At 38.2% G+C, this 23,900-nt stretch overlaps 3 protein-coding genes across 7 annotated transcripts; 1 reads left to right on the top strand and 2 right to left on the bottom strand.

Moving 5' to 3' along the window:
• The first annotated feature begins 558 nt into the window (after positions 1-558).
• On the top strand, positions 559-2,242 carry LOC143376606 (lymphotoxin beta receptor inhibitor). Of its 4 annotated transcripts, none has more exons than XM_076827115.1 (7): positions 559-883; positions 1,020-1,141; positions 1,325-1,369; positions 1,458-1,495; positions 1,547-1,687; positions 1,768-1,916; positions 2,001-2,242. In XM_076827115.1, exons 2-7 carry the CDS (start codon positions 1,034-1,036, stop codon positions 2,177-2,179), a joined length of 660 nt encoding a protein of 219 aa, XP_076683230.1. In that variant the 5' UTR covers positions 559-883; positions 1,020-1,033; the 3' UTR covers positions 2,180-2,242. The 4 variants fall into 4 exon arrangements, with proteins under 4 accessions (XP_076683230.1, XP_076683229.1, XP_076683228.1 ...); XM_076827116.1 differs by having other exon boundaries at positions 561-883; positions 1,458-1,496; positions 1,551-1,687; XM_076827114.1 differs by having other exon boundaries at positions 560-871; positions 1,458-1,687.
• A 1,014-nt stretch (positions 2,243-3,256) lies between these two features.
• LOC143376604 (uncharacterized) lies at positions 3,257-6,478 on the bottom strand. Of its 2 annotated transcripts, XM_076827110.1 has the most exons (9): positions 6,352-6,478; positions 6,046-6,184; positions 5,554-5,729; positions 5,373-5,488; positions 4,807-5,292; positions 4,654-4,717; positions 4,394-4,565; positions 4,156-4,330; positions 3,257-4,071 (listed from the first exon to the last, which is right to left on the bottom strand). In XM_076827110.1, the coding sequence occupies exons 2-9, from the start codon at positions 6,148-6,150 to the stop codon at positions 3,809-3,811; spliced, it is 1,557 nt and encodes a 518-aa protein (XP_076683225.1). In that variant the 5' UTR covers positions 6,151-6,184; positions 6,352-6,478; the 3' UTR covers positions 3,257-3,808. The 2 variants fall into 2 exon arrangements, with proteins under 2 accessions (XP_076683225.1, XP_076683224.1); XM_076827109.1 differs by having other exon boundaries at positions 6,046-6,441.
• A 612-nt stretch (positions 6,479-7,090) lies between these two features.
• On the bottom strand, positions 7,091-22,762 carry LOC143376667 (uncharacterized). The gene is made up of 4 exons (XM_076827243.1): positions 22,287-22,762; positions 11,293-21,661; positions 10,957-11,196; positions 7,091-10,830 (listed from the first exon to the last, which is right to left on the bottom strand). The coding sequence occupies exons 2-4, from the start codon at positions 21,574-21,576 to the stop codon at positions 10,777-10,779; spliced, it is 10,578 nt and encodes a 3,525-aa protein (XP_076683358.1). The 5' UTR covers positions 21,577-21,661; positions 22,287-22,762; the 3' UTR covers positions 7,091-10,776.
• Between the last annotated feature and the right edge of the window lie 1,138 nt (positions 22,763-23,900).

The following is a 23,900-nucleotide window of genomic DNA, read 5'->3' as shown; positions in this document are numbered from 1 at the left end:
TTACACCGGTTCTTTTATAGACCTTTCTAAACTCTACGTGTCTCGAGCGACTTGAGAATTTAAATTAGTATTTTAATATCTGACAAACAATTAAAATGTGGTTAGAGTAGGTATTTGCCCGTCAAAGAATTTGCGGACTTTGCTTCTCTTAAAAAAGAAAACAAATAAGCAATTATGTATACATATGTATCTACATTCTTTTTTTGTATAAGTATACGTTGCAAAACAAGTTTTGTAAAATATACCTAACTGTTCTTATATTTGAATTGAAATATATTCTTGAGGCTGGCAGACTTTTTTTTATTAATCATATAACTGAAACTTTTAAAAACTTCGTAATATATAATATTATATATCTATATACGTATGAAAGGAGAAAAATTATTGTAATTAAATTGAAAGAAATCGCGATTTTTATTTCACGACGTATTTATACGCGTATACACACACTGAATTAATAATGATAGAAAAAGTTTCTCGTACAAGGGATTAAAATTGCGCTAATTGTCTTCTGACCAAAATTATTTATTGTAAGATTCCATAATTTTCATTAAAAAAAAGCTGGAGAAGAAATTGTTTCGTTCATAAGTCCTGTTCGGTTCTGTTGAATCCATCAATCGCTCGAATCGCTGGCCCCATCTACCTATGTAGATTGTAGTTCGAAACACCTGGAAACGCTGGAAGCACCGTGAAATCCCGTGAAACACCGCTACTAGCTGCAAGCATCTGTCCACGTCAGTCTGACTTTTTGTAACATAACCTTAGGTTTGCTATCCGGCACTGTCCGGCACTCAGTGTTCAGTCCTGCCAATGAACAGGACCGTCACATACTACATGTTAGTTTTTGTGTACACCCCCTAACGTAAACCAGGTATTTACAAAGGTATTATCGTAATTCATTACAGTTTAGAATTTAATAGGTCACAGAACGTTAACACGCATGTGTAACACACGCGTACTTATCGTTCGTCCAACAGATTTCGAACATGTAATTACGTGCGTGAATTTATTGTTTGTAGAATAATATTACAAAATGAATTGGGCTTTGTGGTTGTTTATAATCGGATCCTTTGGCTGTAAATATATACACGCTCAGGTGCAAAGAGTTCCACCAGGTGTGTCGCCCCAACATTATCAACAAGTAAGTTTTATCATTCAGATAAGTGAAACATATGTTTACCACTTTTCCATAGCATCAGTCATGTTTCTTTAATTTCTCTTGAAACAGTGTTGGGAAATGTTAAGATTAATATGGGATCGCACGAGAGCAACATTTTTAATGGCTCTGTAATTGATAGATCACTACATAATAGATTTGTTTTAGCCTGTTCAACCAGTATACCAAGTACCACAAGTTCCACCACAACAGGTAGATGAGTATAGCGATACAAAACACCAGCTACTTCTTAATTAGCAATTATTAATAACTAAAAATTAACCACGTCATACGCGTAAAGTTTCAGCAAGCAACGGGTCAACCACCTGTACACCAACAGGTTCCAATGCAACAACAGGTTCCAATGCAACAGCAGGTTCCAATGCAACAACAGGTTCCAGTGCAACAAGTACCTGTGCAACAACATATGCCAACTCATCAAGTACCGGTCCAACAAGGACATGCTCACGGTCATGGTCACGAACACCCACAACAAATACTTAACGCTGCCAATATAGTCCACGAAAAAGCGTACGTTCCAATGATTTTGTTATACGTATACTGTACTTATTAAATGTCTAAAAATTCCTTGAAATTTCATTTTCGTATAGCCATATCGCGGAGCATATGGACGTTCCGATAGATATTAGTAAAATGACGGACCAGGAACTGCAATTCCATTATTTCAAAATGCACGACGCGGACAACAATAATAAACTAGATGGTTGCGAACTTATAAAGTCCTTGATTCATTGGCATGGTATGTATTTAGCTATTAATTTCTAATTAAAACGTAATATTCAATAGTGCGAGAAGTGTGTTGTAACTTCTCTGGTACGCTCAGAACAAGGTAACAAAGAGGTAGGAGGACCCAACGCTGCGGAGAAATTATTTAAGGACGAGGAGTTGGTCACTTTGATAGATCCAATACTCTCTATGGATGATACTAATAATGATGGATACATAGATTATCCTGAATTTATACAAGCGCAGCAAAATGCAGCAGCTACTGGTCGCCAGTAGTTGCTTACAGTGGTGTAATATGGAATGCAATTAAACGATATTTTTTATTTCGTTTCGAACAAACATACAGCTCTATTTATAAGCATCTCACGACCTTCACTTGTTACAGTATAAGTGTAAGTAATGGTACAAGTTTGCGTACATCTGAGATTACTTTCATTCTCTTCATTTACCCCCCTTCAAATACAAAATGTATTGAAAAATTAATTTTTTAAGCTTCAAAGGAACAAATTTATTTTTCATCTTCGCGATTATTATTTCTTCCGATGTACATACTGAAGAATTCGTTCTGTAATCTTTATGAGAAAACTAATTAGAATAATAATTGAATAAGATAATCATTAATATTTGAATATTTGGTTATTGATGATAAGTGATATATTAAAGGTATTTGAAAAATATTCCGTATGATTCAGTTTACTCGAATGGAGTTTAATGTTCGTCAAAGATGCAAAACCTCTCCGACTTTCTAGATAAATTACTATTCTCGTACTATTAATGACGATTAAATCCGAGTGCTTCCATCATTTCGTCCACATTTCACGAGAATTAGAATTGCCGAGCTTCGTAAAGCTTGGCAATGATGTGGCCTTTGCCTTTAACAATAAGACAGCGCTAAGTACCGAAAGATTTATGCATATAACACATACGTACTTATATGTATCTTATATACATATCTGCATTACGCTCAATAGTGTCAATTAGTAAAATTTATATAAATTATTATAAATACAATTCTTCATCTAGCTAGAGTCTAGAGATACAAAACATACCATGTATGTAGTATACATATTATCATACTGCTACAAACTCGAATACATATGTATATTGAAATGTGCTTTGTACTTAGCACTTTTCATGCATTTAAAATACAAAAGACTATACGAACGTAATTTTATACGATTGGTTAATATAATTTCCAGAACAATGATTCTGTTATCAAGAATCATAAAGATGTATTATGCAGCATATGATTGTAAAAATGATATATAAATATAGCTTTATTTCTTATAAATCGTTAGCCTTTCTCCGTTTATGCGGGACTGTGGAAGTTATACATACATACATGTGTTCAAGTTCCCTGATATGAAGAATTTTATTGCACCGAAGTCTCCCCCAATTACACAGCAAACTTTGTGGTAAACATTACACTAAACATTGCGCTATTCAGGAATGCCTAAATTTACATTTCTGTTCGTATTGTCAACATTTTCCGTCGTAAAATCTAAAACCTATAATCTAATGTACACAGAAATTAAAGCATTGGCTGGTGAGATATAAATTATTCGAACGAAAATCGATTTTATGAAACGCTTTAATATTTTGTTACGAATATATAAATTTAACAGAATATATTCATTTTATCGCACAGTACAAGTGTACTAAATAATATGTATATTTCATATACATGTATATGGAACAAAGTCTTCATTAAATACCGAATGTTGCTCATACCAAGGACACACATACATATGCTGATACAAATTGATTGCTCTCAATTCGTATCGAAACCATATGATTAAAGTAGAATACACTTTTTTATCGTGTATCGTGTATTCGTGTCGCCATTTAAAGTCGTATGAAAATATCGTACCAAACACATTTGACTAACTAAATTCATACTTACAGTTAGAGATACATCCCATTAACTAAATAATCCGCATCATGAGCGTACGGCCCATGGCGTCTTCCGCGTCTTCGAACGACTCGTAGACGGCAAGCAATTAATGCAGCTGTGATGGCTGTTATTGTAAGTCCTAAAGCCAAAGATATGACCGCCCCTCTAGGTCTTAAACCTTCGCTTTCACTTGTTTGCTTCAAATGCTCTGCCATTAAAGTATTTCTTCCATGCTCTCTGCTATGATCTTTAATGACTATTAAACTTTTATGCTCTACGCGAAAGAAGCATATAAACGAAATAAGCATGAGTAATTGTTGAATAATATGACAGAAAGAAAGTAACATTGATAACCCACCCTGCGACTCCTTTGCCTGAACGTGGTTAAATTTTGGCGCCTCGTTTGCCAGCATACTTCCTTTATCCTTATTTTCATTAACTTTCTTCTCATGAACGATATGTTTCTCCCCTTGCTGGTTAATTACCTCAGTTTCCTTGTTCTTCATTATTACATCTGTCTGCTCGTGCGATATCTACGACAACTTTGTATTAATATCGCGATTAATATCGTATCATAAGGACGAGACTAGACTAACATCGCACAGAGGTGTAGTTGTAATAGCCAGACTCTTCTCCATTTCATTAATCGGTTTCTGTTGTATATTCGATGCCGGGGAAGGAGATGGGAAAACCTGAGTGTTTTGCCATACTCCTCTATTTGGGGACACAAGGTGCGACGTAAATGGGTGTCTTACATCCATGAATGCACTGCGAGCAGAAAATTTTCAAATAATTCTAGCACATTGCTATTCGCCGCTCCATTTTCTATTCGCGTTCTACTACATCGATATCTTACGTGTCTGCTTCCTTTTCTCCTATAACGCTCGATCCCTTATGATTGAAAATATGCGGTTGATCCTCTAAAAAAAATGCAATGCAATATTATTTGATTTAAAATACGTAAACACGCCTCGAGGCTTAACCACATAAGTACATACATACTACTTACGCTCGTAAGTGTTCAAATTATTTGGCTCGCGATAAGAATTAACGGCATTGTAAATGTTCTTATCCTGCTTGTACACGGGTTGATAATCCCACTGGTATCCTGGAGCACCGAAACCTTTATGCAACTCAGGTATGTCCAGTTGTTGCGCCGGGTATAAAAGAGGAGGCTGCTGTTGCGGCATCATTTGATGAGCTACGTTAGCCAATTCCCAAGGCTTGGGATTAACTCCTGGAACATGAGGGTAGAGCGGAGCAAGAGATTTATGCTGATCGACCGTTTGCTGATATTTTATAACATCAACAGGCAGAAGTGGTGCAGGCTGAGGTGCTTGTATTATAGAAGGAGAGATCGTTGGCTTTTCCATAGGGCACCCAAGGTCTGCTGCTTCGTCGGATCCGTCCGCGCATTGCGGAATGCCGTCGCATACATTATATATAGCAATGCAGACTCCGGATGAACGACACTCGTATTGGTTATGGCTACAAGCTAATGTATGCAAGTATATGTTAGTGTTTCTTTCCTATGTACCGTTATAATTATATGATTTCTTGAATCTTAAATTGAACCTTGCTTGGCAGGCGGGGAAGGTGTTGTTAGTGATAGTTTTGGTGTTAGAGTGGCGATTAATTTTATGGAAGGCTCTGAAAAGAAGTATTCCCCTGGCACTGGGTCTGCCAATTTCCTACGTCCAGAAAATACGATCGTCTCATTATGTTCAAAGCGTTTGCAAGTAGAATGATCACTTACCTAAGAGATTTCAATTCATGTTCCTGTTGAGAGATTCGAATTTCTTCCTCCAGCTGCGCATTGTTGCGTGGATAATAATTAATGCGCACTGCGCTGCTATAATTAGCGTGAGTGGTGAATTTACATTTAAAATCGTGTTGTGGTCCGCATTGAAAGAGGTAACAGCTCCCGGGTTTCTGTACGGCACATGGAATCAATTTCTGGTTAGCGGTGTATGAGTAAATAACGAACCACTGTCTGATATGCACGGTGATTTCTATTACTAGTTTATTATTATTTACTCTATGGATAAAGCAGATACATTACTAGGAGATATGGGAAATGATACTTAACTTGGTGTGTACTATTAAAAGTATATCTGCGCTTAGTTTCCTAAAAGTGACAATACATATACATGCCTCGCGAGCAAAGTAACTGAATTTTAATATTTCCGGGAGAGTTGCGTGCGTGTACGTATGGATATAGTAGAGAGGCGTATGGGAATACATGTACCTTTTCCTCAAAAACAAACACGTCGCAACCGTCCGTATCACAGCAAAATTTTAGGCATTCCTCCTTAGAATCAAATTCGTCCTCGTTCAAGTACTTGGCACCCATGTCTCGAGACTCGTGCGTCCGAATAATTTTGTCCCTGTGAATGTCAAAGCGATCGGGGCACATCTTATAATTGTTTCTCATGTTAATTCGTTTATCATTCGTCTTCATTAATGTTTCACTATTCACGCAGCAGAAGATCGTAAAAAAGTGGAAATAGTAGACTGGCAAGGCTCTGTAAAACATCATGCTATATGTACATACACGGAGTGCAAGCAAGTGCAAGCAATCTTTCGAACGCCAGCAACATATATAGGTAAGTACACAGTTGTACGCAGCCGTACGCACTACGCAGTCAAAGAGCTGCCCGCGCGCTGCGCAAGAAAGTATACATATAGGGAGCGCTTAAAGGGAAATTTATGCGGTTCGCTGTGTGAGTCGACTGGTGTCCGAGAATTGCTTGCACTCCGTGCACATGCATACATACATGTACGATTTATAAGCTGAGGCGAGTGAGAAAGGCGCGCATGCTTTCCAGGATTCGGAATTCGATCAATAACTTTACGTTACATTACGTTGTCTGTTTATTGCGTTAATTGATGTGATTAATGAATCATTCGAGGTAACACGACAACGTTATTGACTTTATGCTCCGTTCATTTAATTCTGAAGGTGCAATTTCATGCTGACCCTCGACGCTCGTTTTGAGCGCCAAAATCGGTCACGTGATCGGTCCACGGGACTTTGAGCGTCAAAACGATGGACGCTCAATCAATGAACGAGCGATTCAGAGCAAGTCAGAGTGAACGAGCGTCTAGCGGAAATGTTAAACCGAGTTTAGCTTTTCCGTTTGATGCTGAAAGTTGAATGACCGTCGAGCGTTAGAATGAAATTGCACCTTTAGGTCCATGGATACATGCCTATGAAAAATCGATCAACAAAACGTTTGTAATAGCAATATAAACGAAGCAGGGGTCTGTAAATGAATCAAAAAGTGCAGAAATCGATGAGAATATTTGCTATTTATTTCTTCGTATCATATATCTAACTAGGATTTTGTATACACTTCTGTAGCCTAAGTACAATAACAGAAACTAATCAATCGATTCGCATAATTCTTACTTCTATAGATAAAACTTCTGTCACTTCATGGAATGATTTTGTGTATGTGTGTGTATATGTGTGTATAGATGTGTAGATGTGTAACATTCTTATAACGCATTTTCAGAACTGCAGACTAATCTGTTGCTTGTCTTTAAAACTTAAATCATTGTAACACTTTTAAAATGCTCCTATAAATCGAAATAATTAATAAATATTGTCGCTACTGTATCATGATCAAGCGAAGGTATTATTTTGATTTTCATTTAAAATTGAACGAATTCATCAGAAATATTACAATTGAAAAAATGTTACAGATCTGAAACACACTTTTAGCTTAATATATTACATGTCCGATGATTATTCTATTATCTATAACTATATCAATCACATGTAGCGTACAAAGTTAGCAGAACTGTATAAATCGTCCGCATCATTTAGAATTGCACTGCTAACAACCATTTTAAAAATGAATATTCCCCGTGGAACAATCCATTGTAAGCATCGTAAAAATATATATATATATGTATAATTAGATAATTACGCTTATTTCGCTAAACAGATCTGCGCCATTCAAGTGGTGCTGCTATCCGACTCGTATTCAATGTGCAGTATTTCATTTAAACGTTTAAAAATGTAAAAAAATTACAAATTAAAGTTTGATATTTAGAACACCAAACTCAATAAAGACATTACGTTAGGTTTTATCGACAAACAGGAGTATAATATATATCGATGTAATGTACGGAAATTATTTGTTACACTGAAATCTATATTTGCATTATTTTTGATTGTATCGTAAATATGTATTTCGACGTTACATATGCAATTCTCCCATGTAGGTTTTCTACTACATTTCATTTGAATCATAAATCATTTCTTAACTTACACCCAGGAATTAACTTTCAAAAGAAGTAGAAGAGTTTGCTTTTATAATTGGAAATACATACATACATATTTATGGATCAGTGCAATCTTATATTAATTTATATTAATGGAAGTCAACAATTGAATTCACTAAAAATCCATTGTTTGTCTAACTAAAGCATATGCTGAATATAATTTAATTATTCAAGAATATTCTGATCTTTTAAATATGTATAATAAACTAATTAAATGCAGATAAAAGAATCTTACTAGTGAAATTTGCTGGATCAGTGTAATGTTGAATGATAAAATTCGTAACTTTGCTGCATTTGCTTTACACGAAAATTATTACATATCCGTAAGTGAAATATCGAGAAATTTTCGAGTTCCTAGGTCTGTTTGCAATACAACACAGCACAGCACAGCACAGCACAGAACACGTGTCACGGAACAGATACGATTCCGTAGCGCAGAATCCTTAGTATCCATTTTATATAAAACAACTTTCAGATATCTTTTTTTCTACAGAATGTACACGTGATGCATTTTCATATTATGGTGAATGTGCATAAATAGTATTATGCACTTGAATGCATATCAATTTCTTAAGGTTTAGGCACATAGAACACACAATGATATCGTAAAACATGTGCATAATACAACTTCAATTACGAGAGTACATCTCTCCACGCTCTCCACGGTATGTACACGGTTGCTTCGTCTTGCGCATGTAAATATGGTTAAAAAGTTATAAGGATTTCATTTACTTTGAATAGGATCGAAAGATTTCTAGAAAGATACCCTTCGTTTATGCCCTTATCCGTACACCTTTAATTAATATATGCCCTCATAATTGTAGCACGCATTATGCACATTCCGTACAAGAACATTAGGAATACGCACAAAAATACAGTGCGTACAAATATATAGTTTCATTTAATCTTATATTGTATATAACACGACACAACAAATACTGTTAGGTGTATCTTAAGGCACTCGTGCGAATAAAATATGAAATGGTTAAAACAAACAAACTTGTCAAACAAGAAACATTAAGTGGAATAACAATCGATAGACTTCTACATTCTCCTATTTGGTTGAATTTCGTAATAAAATTAGATCTTTCGTTCTAATGAAAACGACTTCCACTGCATGTTTGTTTATTCTTTGGAATGTAAACCAGGAAAAAGAAAACTATGACACGATTGTCAATATAGTCTGTTAACCCTGTACGAGTATGTTTAATACCTGTTTTTTTAGCCTCTTAACAAGGAATATATCTATTTCGCTTTTTCTATACAGCCAGGAACTTATTCGTTAAGAATTTTTTTTCTTACTTCTGATATATATCGATATAGTATAATATAAGAGAAAACAGTGATAACATTTAAAACAATTAAAAACTTTTCATTATCGCATGAACAGTAACTTATTAGGCACATTTAAATAGTTTCGATCAAATGTAAACATGTGACAGGGGGAGTGAACAGGTATTATTTTATTATGTGTAAATTTCTGTATGAGCTACGAGATGTTAGTATTTATATAAGATACGTAACAAAACAAACAACAATAGGAGTGATGCTTTGCGTGTAATATATAAGAAAGTCAACAAATTATCTATTATACGTAATGGATAAATTAAAAATAAGCATTCATGTTTTTTCTGTTAAGAAGAGATAAATAATAGATTTAAAAATTCGAAATCCCTTATATACATGTGTGTATATATATTTACAAATAGCGGTATCCGCGCATACTTTTCGTGTATATTATTTCTACAATATCCCTTTCAACATATCTTTATGTATAAATATATATATATATATATTATAATACATATAAACTTGATTTAGAATCACAGTATGTATGTATTCGAAATGATCTTTTTGTATAAAATTTTCATAATCTGAAGTTTACAGCAATAACTTGGTTATTTTGCATTCATATTTTCTCTTCGACGTATCGATGCTAAAAATCTTAACATCTCATAGTTCATTCATTTCGTCGTCTTATATCTTTATAACATACAATATAGACATCTTTCGTATTGACTGCCCCTGCTTAAAATATATGATTTTATACAAATGTAACCGTATATGCGTGTACCCTTAGTTCTGTTTAATGTCCCAAGGGTACACATCTTTTAAAACAAGAACATAATATAGATATAACACAATAAGTATATTATGTTATATATGTAGGTACGTATGTATATCTATACATCATATACATAAGTCTTTTCGCTTTATAAATAAAAATTTATAACGAGCACATTCCCTTATTGTATTACTCGTAACTTGGTTTGTACAAATAAAAGACTGCGTAGTCTTTCGAAAACTATAAATAATCTAACACGTATCATTTAGCTAAAATCTTTGGCTAAATATCTAACTATTCAAAATAAGTTTTCTTTTCAAGTAACATTCAACAATTAACATCGATCAACAAAGCGTTTCATGGCAAAGTTCACGGATGTTAATTTTTCTATAACTGTAATTGTACATACAATGGTGATGTTATTATAAATAGCAGTAATTATAATGAACATGTACCGTTCAATTGAGATTGAAAGTGTCACAGAATCCTTCATTTTCTGTACTTCATAGTACTTCATATATCTTTATAGTAGAGGTACTCACATAATGTATTTGTTCCAGTATAAGCGATCACAGAAAGTGTATGCGCGTAGCCAAAATAATTTGCGGTAACACATTGCTATCATTCTTTCGTTTTAACATCCAGTTGTGTATGCTCCACATACTTCGCAATATCCTGAAACATTGATAAGCACATATTTACTTGGGAAACTTGACGAGCAGTAGATGATAGAATTGTGGTATTGCGTATAGAAATATAGAAATGGAGTTTAAAAATTAAAAGCTGATTATAATGCGATACCTGAACAGCGATTTGTAAAGGCGTTAGCTCTCCTATGGAACAATCGTTTCGGATCATGTTCGCTGGCAGAAGTTTTGGACAAGGTTTGCCAGTGAACAGGATGAACAGAGTGTGAATACTCTTCCGTTGCGACAATTCCATATAACGATGTTGATAACCAGCTAAATGCCGTTGGTGTCGCGCCGTTGTAGGGAACCATCTCTCGCATAAATTACAGTATCTTTTATGTTTTATTGTTGCCTGTAACGTTGCATTAGAGTAGATATGTATACAGGCAGAAGAAAGTTAAGATATTTAAAACTAAGTTTAGCGAGCAAGATGAACAAGTCTCTTTACCTTTTCGTGGTATGCTAATTGTGTTATAATATCAGCGATGGTCATCTCACAGTCTTCATAGGAATGTTTCTCGTTCTCCTCCACTTTCTCCATTGGAATTATTACTTTACTCTTCATATTTTCTACGTCCTCTACCGCATTATCAACCTCGTCTTGATTCGTTATAACAGGTGGCGATCTAGAACTATCCCTATCTGAATTGGAATCAAAATTTAAAGCAAACTCTGGCACTAGTAATGGCATATTGTCTTCTTTCGACTTCCTTTCGCTCGAGCTGTCTTTCTGATCTTGAGCGTCATCAATGGTCCTTTTCTCCTCAGGCTTCTCTTCGCCAGACTTCTTTGTATTATTATGTACTGTATTATGTTTGGTAGATAGGTCAGAATTGTCAGCTCCTATATTCGGGGACGCTTCGTTCATTGTACACTGACCAAATTTCTTAGAAGCTTTTAAAGAAATTGTATGCAACTCGGAAATACTGGTATACCCGCACGTCGAAGCTGCAGGACAGTCCGTAGGGTAAGATATCTCATCGCGCGAATGCTTCACTTCCATCCGTCTCTCTATAGAGGAATATTTGTCTTGCCCAGAGAGTCTTTCTTCGGTTTCCTCGATGGTCCGTTTATGACCAGATTTGTATTCTTTCTTTTCTGTGTTTGCACATTTGCTGTGTAACTTGGAGCTCTCGTTGTCATAATTACAACTTTCATTCTCAGACTTATAATAGGATTTCTGAAGATCTTTGAAGTTGAAACTTAAACCTTGCTTCTTTTCTGCCAATGTTTTCGGCCTCGATTTCCTTTTCTCCATAATCAGACACTTCTTTAATGTTTCCTTGGCAGCTAATACTTCCTTGACTAACAAGTCATTACAGTAAAAATAATCATTCGGTCTCTTCTCTGGACTTTTCGCACGTTTGTTTTGCAAAAACTTGTCCTGATTAGAAGTGTTCTGCAAAGAATATGGAAGATCCCTAAAATATGCTTTTGCTGATTCTTCGTTCGTGTATCCGTTTCTTGAATGCGATGCGAGCTCATACTTTTCAATGTCTGATCCGGCAAGTTGCTCTGCAGCTACACTCGAGCCTTGTACATTATTATTATCGATAAGTTCTAATTCCAGCTCCAATTGAGTTGGTATTGCGTCGTCTATATGTAGCCTACTTATATTTTCAAATTCGTTGTTCTTTGAACGTTGTTCTTCGTCTTCGCTACTGTCAGGAGATGCTGCAAGGATTTCTATGGTAGTCTGGCTTTCGTCCGAGGAATCAACTTTAATGATGGAATTGCCATTGTCGTCAAAAGTACTTGAACGTATGATACCAGATATTCGGAAATTGTCTCCGATAGTAGATGTACTTCTTCCCTTGGCTCCGAAAGATGAGCATTCCTTTTTCTCTACCACCAGATCGTTGCCATTGTTGATCAAGAAATTTCTAAACGAACTTTCTCTGGTATCATTAGATTCGGTCCTTTCTCTTATTTCATCCTCACTTTCGCCATTTAAATCGTCATTCGTCACTTTGTTACGAGAAAATGCTCTTCTCTTACCCTTCTCCTTCGAATTCTTATTTTTATTCCTATTGTTATTTTCATTTTCAGTCGCGTCGATATCAGGCACCTTATTCTTATCCAGAGATCTATGTTTATTGCCATCTGGACTAGTAGAAACAAAATCAACAGATGACGAAGACTTTGCGTTCGCTTTCATGTAATCGCAGTCGGACAATCTTCTCTGTTTATATTTAACAGGAGACAGATTTGATGCTGAGCTAGATCTACATAGTTTTATATTCCTATCGTCACACGAGCCTACCTTTTTAATATCATTAATATCATCTTTAACGCACACGGGCACATTGACCACCATTGCGTTTATTAGAGACTTGTCTTTTAACGTGACTCTTGATTGCTTCAAATCCTTCACCATATAATCCAGCATTTGTAATCTTTGCAATTTGACTTTCGGCTGCCACATTGCTGAGGTTTCAGTAGCCAAAGTCTTTTTACTCTTACTAATTTCGCATTTAAATTCTGCCCCAATTTGCGTCCTTTTTATTATAACTTTCGGAATCTTCTCAGTAATGGACTGTGGATATTTGTTTTTTATCTCGTCGGTTATCTCGTTCCTCGTGTCTTCTTCTCTTGTTTTCCTGGACTTCCTGAATGGTACTTTTGAAAGACTCGTGTTTTCTCTGATACTATCTGGCGATACCAGAGATCGCTCGTCGTCGACGCCGTCATCGTCCTCTTCTTGCCTCTTGAATTTCAATCTCGGTACTTTCTCAGCGTCACTAGGCAACAATTCTTGTAGCGTTTCATCTTTATCCCCATCATCGTCATCGTTGTCGCAGTCAGTAGGTTCCATTTCTGAATTATCATCCGTTTCAGTTTTCGTTGCCGAATTCCTGCTCTCCTGCGTCTTAATCTTCTTAATCCTCATCTTTGGAATGCTCTTTTTCGTAGCTTTTCGTTTCAAGTACAACTTCAAGTCCTTCGAAGATATGTCCTCCAATTTTATCTTTACCCTTGGTACTTTGCTCTCATAATTATTATATTTCAACGTGTACAATTCAGAATCGCTGTTCTCTAGGCTCATGCTGGTATCAGTGTGCTCCGAGGGAAAAGACTGCGTCCGTCCGGATTTATTCTTCTCCAAGATTTCAGTGGTCGGAGTGACTGAACGAGATCTGCTTTTCATGATTATCATTTTTGGTATTTTTGGTCGAACGTCAGTTAACAGCTTTGTATCGTCGATACGTTTTTCCATAGGATTCTCAGATTCTGTATGGTCTAATGAGCATTCTGATTTTGGATTTAAATGATCGGTTTTCTTTATAACAAGCTTAGGTACCGCTTTTATGTCCGTATTGCCCTCCGACGAATGACCTAAGCTTTTGTAAGATTCAAGCAAAGGCGACTGACACTCTTCTTCTTTCTGCGCATTTTCTTTTATTTCATCTTCTTTGTATTCAATGCTTTCAGCTGGAGACTCTTTTATGGCGCAGTACGAGCTTAAGACGGGCATCTCGGTTTCCACCAAACACTCCACCTCTCCACTACGATTAGTTTCCTCTTTATCAAGCAAAAACGTTGATTCTTCTGTTGGTATTTCCATCACATTTGCCACGGCAATTTCTATTTCGTTCCCAGTATTCAGAATCGAATTTTCAATGGTGTTATCGCCTTCAATATGTTCTGTATCCTTTGAAACACCTGGAAAGATGGAGTCCTCGAACTTATCGGCTTCTAAAGTATCTGCTTCTTTACAACTTGTACTCAAACTTTCCGTATACTTGCTAGAAATATATTTTACATTTGATTTGTCGGTTGTATCTATCTGCGCTACATGAGATTCCGATTCCTCTTGGTTCGTATAAGTACTTTCTGAAGTCTCCTTTGGTGAACCATTTCTCTCACATTCTAAAAATTCAATATCTGCACTTTCTTCACGATTCTCAGCCACTTTTGAACTGTGCGCATCCTCAATGATCCGAATACTTTTTTCTTCGCATTCACATTCAAAAATAGATTTCTCAGCCTTTGCAAGTATTCTCTCAGGTGTTTGACTAATCTCTGTTCTGGAGAACGTTTCTGTTGGTCTGGTAGGTGTATTGCTGGAGTCTTCTAGTTTAGAACAAGTTTGCGACTCTGGTTCAACCATCTCTCCAGGATTTCTGTGAAGTTGTGGAATTTCTTTTGCTGGAGGGCAATTATTTTCACCTATTTCATCAATTTCGTCGAGAAACTCTGACTCTGTAATCTGACTAGTATTCTGGAAATTATCAGCTGTGTCTCCTATAGGAGTCTGATTATCAAATGCCTTTATGTCTACAAAAGACTTGTTAAGATGTTCAGAGTGGTTGAAAGTGAACAATCCATTATTCTCGTTCTCCTCGAGTGCACGTGAGTTAGACGTTCGATCATCTTCTTTTAGTGAGGATACGTTTTTGGGCGACTTTGAACTTGACGATTCACCTCTGGCACTTACCTCTTTTTTATAACAGACAAAACTACCTTGTTGGTCTCTCGAGGTACTATATTCATCATTTAACTGAATATTCTCTATAATATAATCACGCGATTTAGCTGGCATTGAGGATTCATTTGCCTTAGATTCAGTAATTTTTTCTATATTTTCATTGCTGTTATTAGCAGCAGCGCTCTGACAGTCTTCGTTATCCGCTTTATTGTCAACGAAAGGAGATTGATCCAACTGCATCTCTACCAAGTGTGTAGCTTTATCTTTCCGTGAATTAGCATCAGACGCAGTACCTTCTTTGCCTTCATTTCTCATGGCCAGATCATCTATAATTGTTTCACTTTTGTACAACGCAGGCACAGCCGCAGTAGCTTTAGTTTCAACGGTGCAGTTCCTTTTGTAATTGCTTGTTTCAACGCTACAACTCTTACCGTGGTTCATGATTTCCTCATCAGACTCGCTGCTGCTATACATTCTGTTCATTTTGCAATGATCGGACCAAACAGCATTGTTATTTTTAATGCTGTGCACGTAATCCTTGTGCTTAACGTGATTACTCCGCCCATAAAATTCGTCCAAATAATTCCTCCTCCGTTCATATAAATACTTCATATCTTGAAAGTCGTGTTTTCTCTTATCACTGAGATCATGATGTCGCTTCCTCTTGTAGAATCTTCGAAATCTCGAGCTGTAATAGCTACTCCAAGCATCCGTGCAGTAGGGCTTTCGTATCGAAGAGGACCCTTCTCGTTTGCGAGCCTCCATCATCAATTCATGATATGTGAATTTGCGGTTAGGACTGTAAGATATCTTCCCATCTTTGGTAGTGTATACAGGCACTGTGTGCAAATCGTCCAGTTTATTTATGCTTGAAAAAATAGGATTTATGTACCCGCTGGTACTTTGGAACATTTCACAGTCTTCAAAAATATTATCTATCTTTGGCTTCCTCCACTTCCCCATATAACTATCATCTAGCTCCCCAGGTTCGTTCACGCGTCCGTGAACATGATCGGCGTTTGCATTCGAGCACTTCTTGTAGTCCAACTTGTCAAAATTCAAGTCCAGAGCACTGACGGAATTTAACGATGTCGCACTCGACTCCAGAATGCTAACATCTCGTAGCTTTTTTATATTCTCCAACACGTGAGACGCAATCGCTACCTTTTTCTCATCATTCCTTATCGAACCTCCTATTATCACTTGCGAAGAACTTGCTCCTGAATTGCAACTCTGCTTCTGCGTTCCAGCTACGTGATCACTTTTTTCTGTGTTCGTAGAACCATCTTCTCCCTCAAGCTTATCTCTCATCTTAATTAACATTTTATTATTTGCATCAACTATGGCAGTACTAGATATTGCACAGTTTGACTTAATTGTATCTGTATCATCATCGTCGTCAAGAAAATAATTAGTACCTTCGATTACTTCGGCGCCTGATGTATCCTTACACGGTACATTATTACGTAATAAGTTACTAAGGGCCTGACTTTCTGAAGCCAGATTGCACGTTTCCTTGAAAGTAACAGGAGTAAGAGCTCTTTCATTCGCTTCCAATGGATTTCTTCCAGCTTTTTGAAGAACGGTACTCATATTCGAGTCTGTCGCCAGTGTTGCAGCATCGCCAATAGTATCGTCTGCTACACCAACAGGCTCTTCAGTTATTCTGTTAGAAATGATTAAATTGCTGTCCGTTTCCTGCTCGTCGGCGTGCACTCGGTGATGTTGACCGTCCACTGCATTATTGGAATAAGTAGTAATAGAATAAGGAAGCGAATCGTCGATTTCATACAGCGGCAATTTTAATAGCTGCTTGTTCTGCTCCTGCCCTTTTGAGTTTCGTTCCGTGCACGAAACGTTTATTTCAATTTTTATCCGATCCAGCGAATCCTTGGGATCCTGGGCCTTGTCGCCTAGAATCAACTCTTTCCCAATCTCGCTCTCGTTAATTTTTAAGTTCACGTTCGCCACTTGAATCCCAAAATCGGAGTTAACATTTTTCACAAAACCCTTGGAATGTGTATGCTTGGCTTTATTGTTTCTACGATAAAACGAGCTATCGTTGCCCTTCGACGAACCCTCCTCTGCCGTTTTAAGAGAATGCTCCTTATAATTTGTACAGTGTTTGCCATGCGTGTTCCGAGCTTGGTGCAATCTATCTTTCTTCTTTCTGTACTCCTTCAGCCGAACTCCCCCTTCGTCTACGATTTTCAGATCTTTCTGCGGTACTTCGGATTTTTTAGAACCCCGGGAATGCACATTTTCATGCGACGTAGGAATATGTTTACTGGAAGTGTGCTTCGTGTTTTTGCCCTCTTCTTCGGAATGTTCTTTGGTATTGTTTGCTCTTAGCTGAACGTCTGCTGACTTTTCGCAGCGAATGTTGAGATTTTTTTCTGCGGTGCCGTGTGATTTCTTATCGCTTAAAATAACGTTATCCTTTATCACAGCAACAGTGTAATTCTTATATCGAGAAGCGGTATGGCACACAGAATGTTCCTCGTTTTGAGACAGGCATAAATCGTTCGCAGAGAATTTTCTCGCGTCTGAACTTTTTGGTTGTTTTACCCGATGTTCCGTATCTGTTTTCTGGGCTTTTATCAGTTTACCCAAACTTCTATGCATCAGCTTGTCTTCCCAAACTACAGTTCCTTTTATCTTTTGCTTTCTGTTTGACTGGGCTTCGGGCGAGGCTAACGATGGCTCGGTGGTATGAATAGATCTAGTCGAACCTTTTACCTTTTGTCCTTCAGCTAGGTCTCCTTTCTGTGTGGACATTTCAGTTTCATCGTCAGATTCCGCGTGACTCGTGAAATCTCCGTGAGAGGCGGTTGGGTCTATGGTGTCTACAAAATTATCCACAGCGGTAACTGGCTTACTACTTTGGATCGCAGATTGCATTGAATTTGTCGAGCTTCTTGTACCTTTATGTTTCTGCTCGTGCACAGACTTCATAGATTCGCATTCGGAATTCTCCTCACTTTTAGCCTTTTGTCCAACCTCCAGCTGATATTCCAGGGATGTTAAAGCAGCGCACGTATCAGAAATTCTTGGATCGTTCTCTTTACCATTTACTAAGAACACTTTTTTCCTCGTCAAATTGATTTGTTTCTCTTTAGCGACATCAGAAGACTTCATTGTGGGGTCGGATACAGAGAAATCGAAGCTATCAAGGCTTATATCCTGCTCGTGGGTACTATTGGTGTCAGTTTCATAACAGTTCTCGCACTGTTCCTGGTCCTGTTCCAATTCCAATTCCAATGGATCGAGGGATCTATCTTTAAGCTTGTCTTCGGTGCTCAATTGCCCGTATGGCTCCATTTTCACCGGAGACTGTGTGAAGCTTATTACAGGGCTGTTCTGCATTACTTCTATTGGGTTGGTCGACATAGACAGATCTTCGATGTTTTGCGAAGATTCCTCGCTATCAGAATGAATAGGAGTGTTCAATGTTGTGGAGATCGGTGTGCATTCTGATGTTGGTAGATCAGGTAAGCTTATGTCATCAGGATTATGGGATTCTTCGCTGGAAAAATGGTTTTGTTTCTTGAAAGCCAGATCGTCTGTAATTTCCAGATTAGTCTTTGCTTGATTATTGGTGACTGAGACCACAGTGGCCGTTCGGATCGTTTCAGAAATGCTAGAATGTTGAATATTTGAGCCCTTGTTTTGGCCAGCTAAAGGCGCGTTGTCATATTTCACGGGCAACACGGCAGCTTCGTTTTTGTCGTACCGTTTGGCATTCTGAAGAGGCATCGTTTCCGGTTTGCTGTTAGCTGTGTCCTTAAAGAACGATATTGTCTTTTGTTTATCTAAACTCTCCGCGACTTGGTCGTTAGAAGCCCCCAAAATGTTGCTTATTTCTAAGTTATCTACTATGTGTATCGTGGGTATCTCGTCAGGGCCGTTGCTTATACAGTGTATAATGCTGCCAGGCTTCACCACACCTTCGGCTATCGTCCGTTTAGAGGCTTTGACAATCTCAGCGCTTTCCGGCGATGGATACGACACCGTTAAACAATCTTTCGCCTGTACCGCGTTCCCGTTACCGTTACCGTTGCCCTCTTTCTCGTTATCCGCGGTTGCCTCGCTCGGACAGAAGCTGCTCCTTTTATGCGCCTCTGTACTTTGCGACGTTCTCGGCGACAGATCTACGTTCTCGTAGCTCACCACCACGACTGGCGTTGTTTCACTTAGAACAGACTCTGGCAAGTTGGACGTCGTTCCCTCTTCGTCGTCAGTCTCGTCCCAATTGGCTAGAAATTGCCGAACATCAAGGTCTGGTTTGTTGGCAAATTCTTTCGAAGCCTTCTGATGCATCATTGTTTTGCTGTTGTTGTCAGTGTTTAAGGTATCATAGCCATGAGCCTCGCTCGTTTGTACTTTTAATTGATTCTGATTAGAGTGATGGTGCATAGAGAACTGAGATGGTTTCTTCATGTGGTCTATACTGTAGGAAGGAACGTGCTCATTTTGCAGCGGAATTATTAACTGTTCTGGCTGCTGTTTCGGTTGAGACTTCTCGTTAGCTATTACGTTAGCTCGGTCCTTGACTGGCTTGTCTATATTTTCCGACGACTGACCCCTGGCTGGCGCGTGCTGCAATTTCGAGAAACCATCCGGATAGCTCGAGTTTATTAACATACCATTTTGATCGAACTGCAAGTTAATCGGTGGTACAGCGCTGCTGTTAATTGGCGTCGCGACGCACGAGCTCTGTTGGACAGGATTTTGGTAACCAGCCGACTGCTGTAGCTTAAGTAACTCTGTGTATCGCGACACGCATTCCTTGTACTTCGGATGCGACTGGTAGCCGGGTATTCTACTCAACTCTCGAAGATGAGTTTCCATCGAGAACTTTTGCATCGCGATCTTATGTTGATACGCCTGGTGTTGCTGAGGAGAGTTGTGCATGAAAGTAGCCGGCGGCGGTATTCTATTTACCAGCGTGTTGTCGGTAGTTTCCTGGGATTCATGAGACACTTCCGTCGGCATATTCCTTACGAATTGCGAATTATAATAATTATTCTGTGGAGCCGAGGCCATGTTTCCGCTGACGTTTAATGCAGGCACACCTTTGGGTAACACGTTACCGTTTTGATACTGAAACTGTTTGTTGTTAAATTTCTGTTGAGCCATCAAATGTTGCTCCTGATGCTTATTAAGTACACCCGAGTTCGGTACATTCATGTTGCTTGCTTTAGAATGCTCTTTAACAGGATAAGGGTACTTTTGATGCTCTGCTGAGTAATTGTAAGTTTGCATAGGATAGCTATGGTACATTCCTGAAGATGTCGAATAGTTTCTATGCGTTAAGTGATCTTTGTGATACTTGTAATCGACGAAATTTCGTCGATGATCTATGGCAGATGCATTGGGTAACACAGGTCCCATCGTTTCTTTACTCTCTAGATTGTCTTTCCTAAAATTACAATTATTTCCATAGTGTCTATTCTCCATCTGGTAGCCAGATTGGTGCACATTATCCCTGTAGGACGTATTAGCCTGATAGGATCCGAATTTCTCCCACTGCTGATAATTCATACTAGGATCCGAATTGCAGCATAATCCCTTGCAAGGGATGAACGAAGGGGGTCCGTGTTTCCCAGGATGTATGGAACCAATGTTAGTATTTCGTGGTCCCATATTTCCGGTTCCTGATCCTGGTACAGGTCCAGGCCCATGTCTGGCACCAGATCCGAATACAGAGCCATGAGCGGCTCCACTTCCAGGACTAGTTTCAGGCCCTGATCCAGTATGCGTTCGGGACCCAGGACCAGGACCAGGTCCAGGTACAGCTCCTGTTCCAGCTCCGGCTCCAGGCCCAGGCCCAGAAGATGTATTTAGATTACAACTTGGCACGCTCAAGTGGCCAATAGGTCCATTAAAAGGCACCTGGTTACTTCTGTATCCCATTTCATCGCTTATAGTTGCAATTGTACTATTCCTATGATCCAGAGGAGGATTTAAATTATCTAGCATCAGATTCCTTGCATTCGGAGAACCATAATGGCTAATGCAGTTCTGCATTTGCATCATGGACACAAGAGGGCTGTTGTTCGAAATGTTTGATCCGCTCGAGGCATTGTTGAACGTTTGGAAATTTCGTGGATTGTAATTAGAATCGTTTTGGTGTTTATTCAGACCCTCCGAGTTAAGATTGAGCGCGTTCAGTGTCTGCGGATTAACACCGGGGATGAATGCCAAATGCCCAGAATTCACATTTTGCGTAGACGGTATAGCTTCGTTCGTTTGTGAAACGTTAAACTGGTGCCAATCTGGCATATTTCCATTGTAGTTCATTGTACATTGTTTGACTACAGATTTCTTATAATTGCCGCATGCTCTTTATCCTCAAGAACTATTGAATCAGAGGCAGGAACAAAACCTGTAGAAACAAATACTTTTATCAGAATAGAACTTTGCGGCGATAGGTTTATCCATAGTCATACGTCGCATAATTTCCATAGTGGTTCCAAAAATTTTTAGTGACACCAGATTGTACTATTGGAACCCGACCCCTTGGACTCGATACCTAACACTCTTCACCCTCAATGTAAAAGACAGAGCAGGTTTATCGACTTTGCGATTTAGAGAATACCTATTTGCAGTTCGACTTTTAGGAAACACTGTTTTATTCAGGCCGAAATAACAGCAGTTACCAACAGCAGATTTCATTTCCATTGAATGTGTGGGGAATCATGTTTCAGCTATCTATGTTCTCTCGTTTTACGCCAACAGGCTATAGTTCGCGTAACAATTAGATGGAGACGATATTTTTCACACGGCGACATACCTGTCACCACAAATACGCCTCGTTAATCGGGCAGTGAAGGTGCAAAGGTTGTCCAAGTTCACATATTTTATGGAAAAACTGGCATTAATAAAGGGTCTTGCGTTTTAGGATTGAAAATAGCAGTAAACGCGGATAGTTATTGTCGGGAGGTGCGCGGATTTTCATTGTATAATTTATCCGTCGCGTGTAAATCGGAAAATATTCACCAAAGACTCACCTGCACGTTAAAACGATTCACGATACACACGCCATGTTGGACACAACTACTAGACAGGCATCACGCGCCTGCTGGAACCAGGTAGCCTAGCTACGTTTCATTATAATCGTATGTTCCGTATGCTCGTCGTTCGATCGTATCGATCATGCTATCTGCCTTCCCCATGGAAAGCTTCATTATCACGTCCGTCGGTGTGTTTTCCTGTTACCGAGATGTAATCCAAAAGTAACCATCTCTTTCCGTTCTATATGTATGCATTCAATCTACAAGAAGACACACTTATATGTAATCCCCGTCGAAGACTCGACGAACCGAATCAAAAGTCAGAACGTCAGAGCTCTGCTTTACTCCTTCCTGCTTGCCCACATTGATCTTTGACATTAACCGGACTAAAGAATTCACCAATTACATATACGTTGCCTATAACAACGGGTTCATTTCTACGACTTTTCATCGGAAAGACTTCTTCCAGATACCTATCATTACATTTCGTTTCTTCGATATTATAGCTTTCTATACAAAAAGTATGTTCACACGCATCTTTTGCTTAATAATATGGAATATGGATTTCGATGCAGATTCATTCCAACTGACGGACTTTGTGCGTCGCAACTCTTTATCCGCGACTGGTATTGCTATGTACTATCATTAGATGGTATAGCGTTTCTATTTCTGTAGGTAATGCAGTTTGTGTACATAATGTAGGAACTGAACATGTTGGCACAGACGAGGTATAGGATAGATCACAGAAGTCTTTGACGTTGGCAGTTCAGTAAGAAGCACAGCGAGGTCCTGCTCCTGTACCAGGGACACATAACCAGAGTTAGTGGCACGCCAACTATCTCTATCCTTGTCGCGCGCTAGCTTTCACTCTCGCACAGTGGAGCTGTGCCACCTCTTCTAGTGTCATGTGTTCCTCTTAACTCGGGCGAAATTCTTGGTCCAACCGACCAAATTACCGACGCATCCGTAACGTACGATATGTACGTGCAATGACATCTTATACTTATACTTACAATCTCACATATATATTATAGATTCGACCCGTATGTATTTGTTTTTTATATTTGATGATCTCTTTTTTATTCGAAAGAGGGCGATGCCCCGGTGGTCCTATCCTAGGCTGCATCAATATTGACACAATATTTTGCCAGTTCTGGTTAATAATAATGACTATTGTCACGTAATAATTATTATTTTATGTACGTACGCGCATATCTCCTCAGCATATTGTGTCAATGTATATAAAACTAAAAAGTTAAAATTAAAAAAAAATTAAAACCGACTCCAAAAAAATAAAAATGCACTATAAATAAAAAATAATTTTTTCCCTTATTTAATCTACGATTCTCATATTTTTATACGCGCCTCATCATTTGCACTGTGTAAATCTGATGCCGACTTAAAAAAATTGAAAGTCGTATTATTTTTTACTTTTTAGTGCATTTTTATTTTTTTTTTTGAAGTAGGTTTTAATTTTTTTTTAAACTTTTTTGTAATTTGTAGGAAGGGGATCTCTATTTCCGAATGCAACTGAAAAACTTCATAATTTGGGCTCGAAAGTCTAATAAATTATGCAATTAATAAATAATTAATAGGGGTGTGGATATGGAC

This window comes from Andrena cerasifolii, chromosome 14, assembly GCF_050908995.1.
Source record: "Andrena cerasifolii isolate SP2316 chromosome 14, iyAndCera1_principal, whole genome shotgun sequence".
In the NCBI taxonomy this organism is placed as follows: Eukaryota; Metazoa; Arthropoda; class Insecta; order Hymenoptera; family Andrenidae; genus Andrena; species Andrena cerasifolii.
Note: the sequence above shows the minus strand (reverse complement) of the source record. Positions and strands in the feature narration are given on the sequence as shown.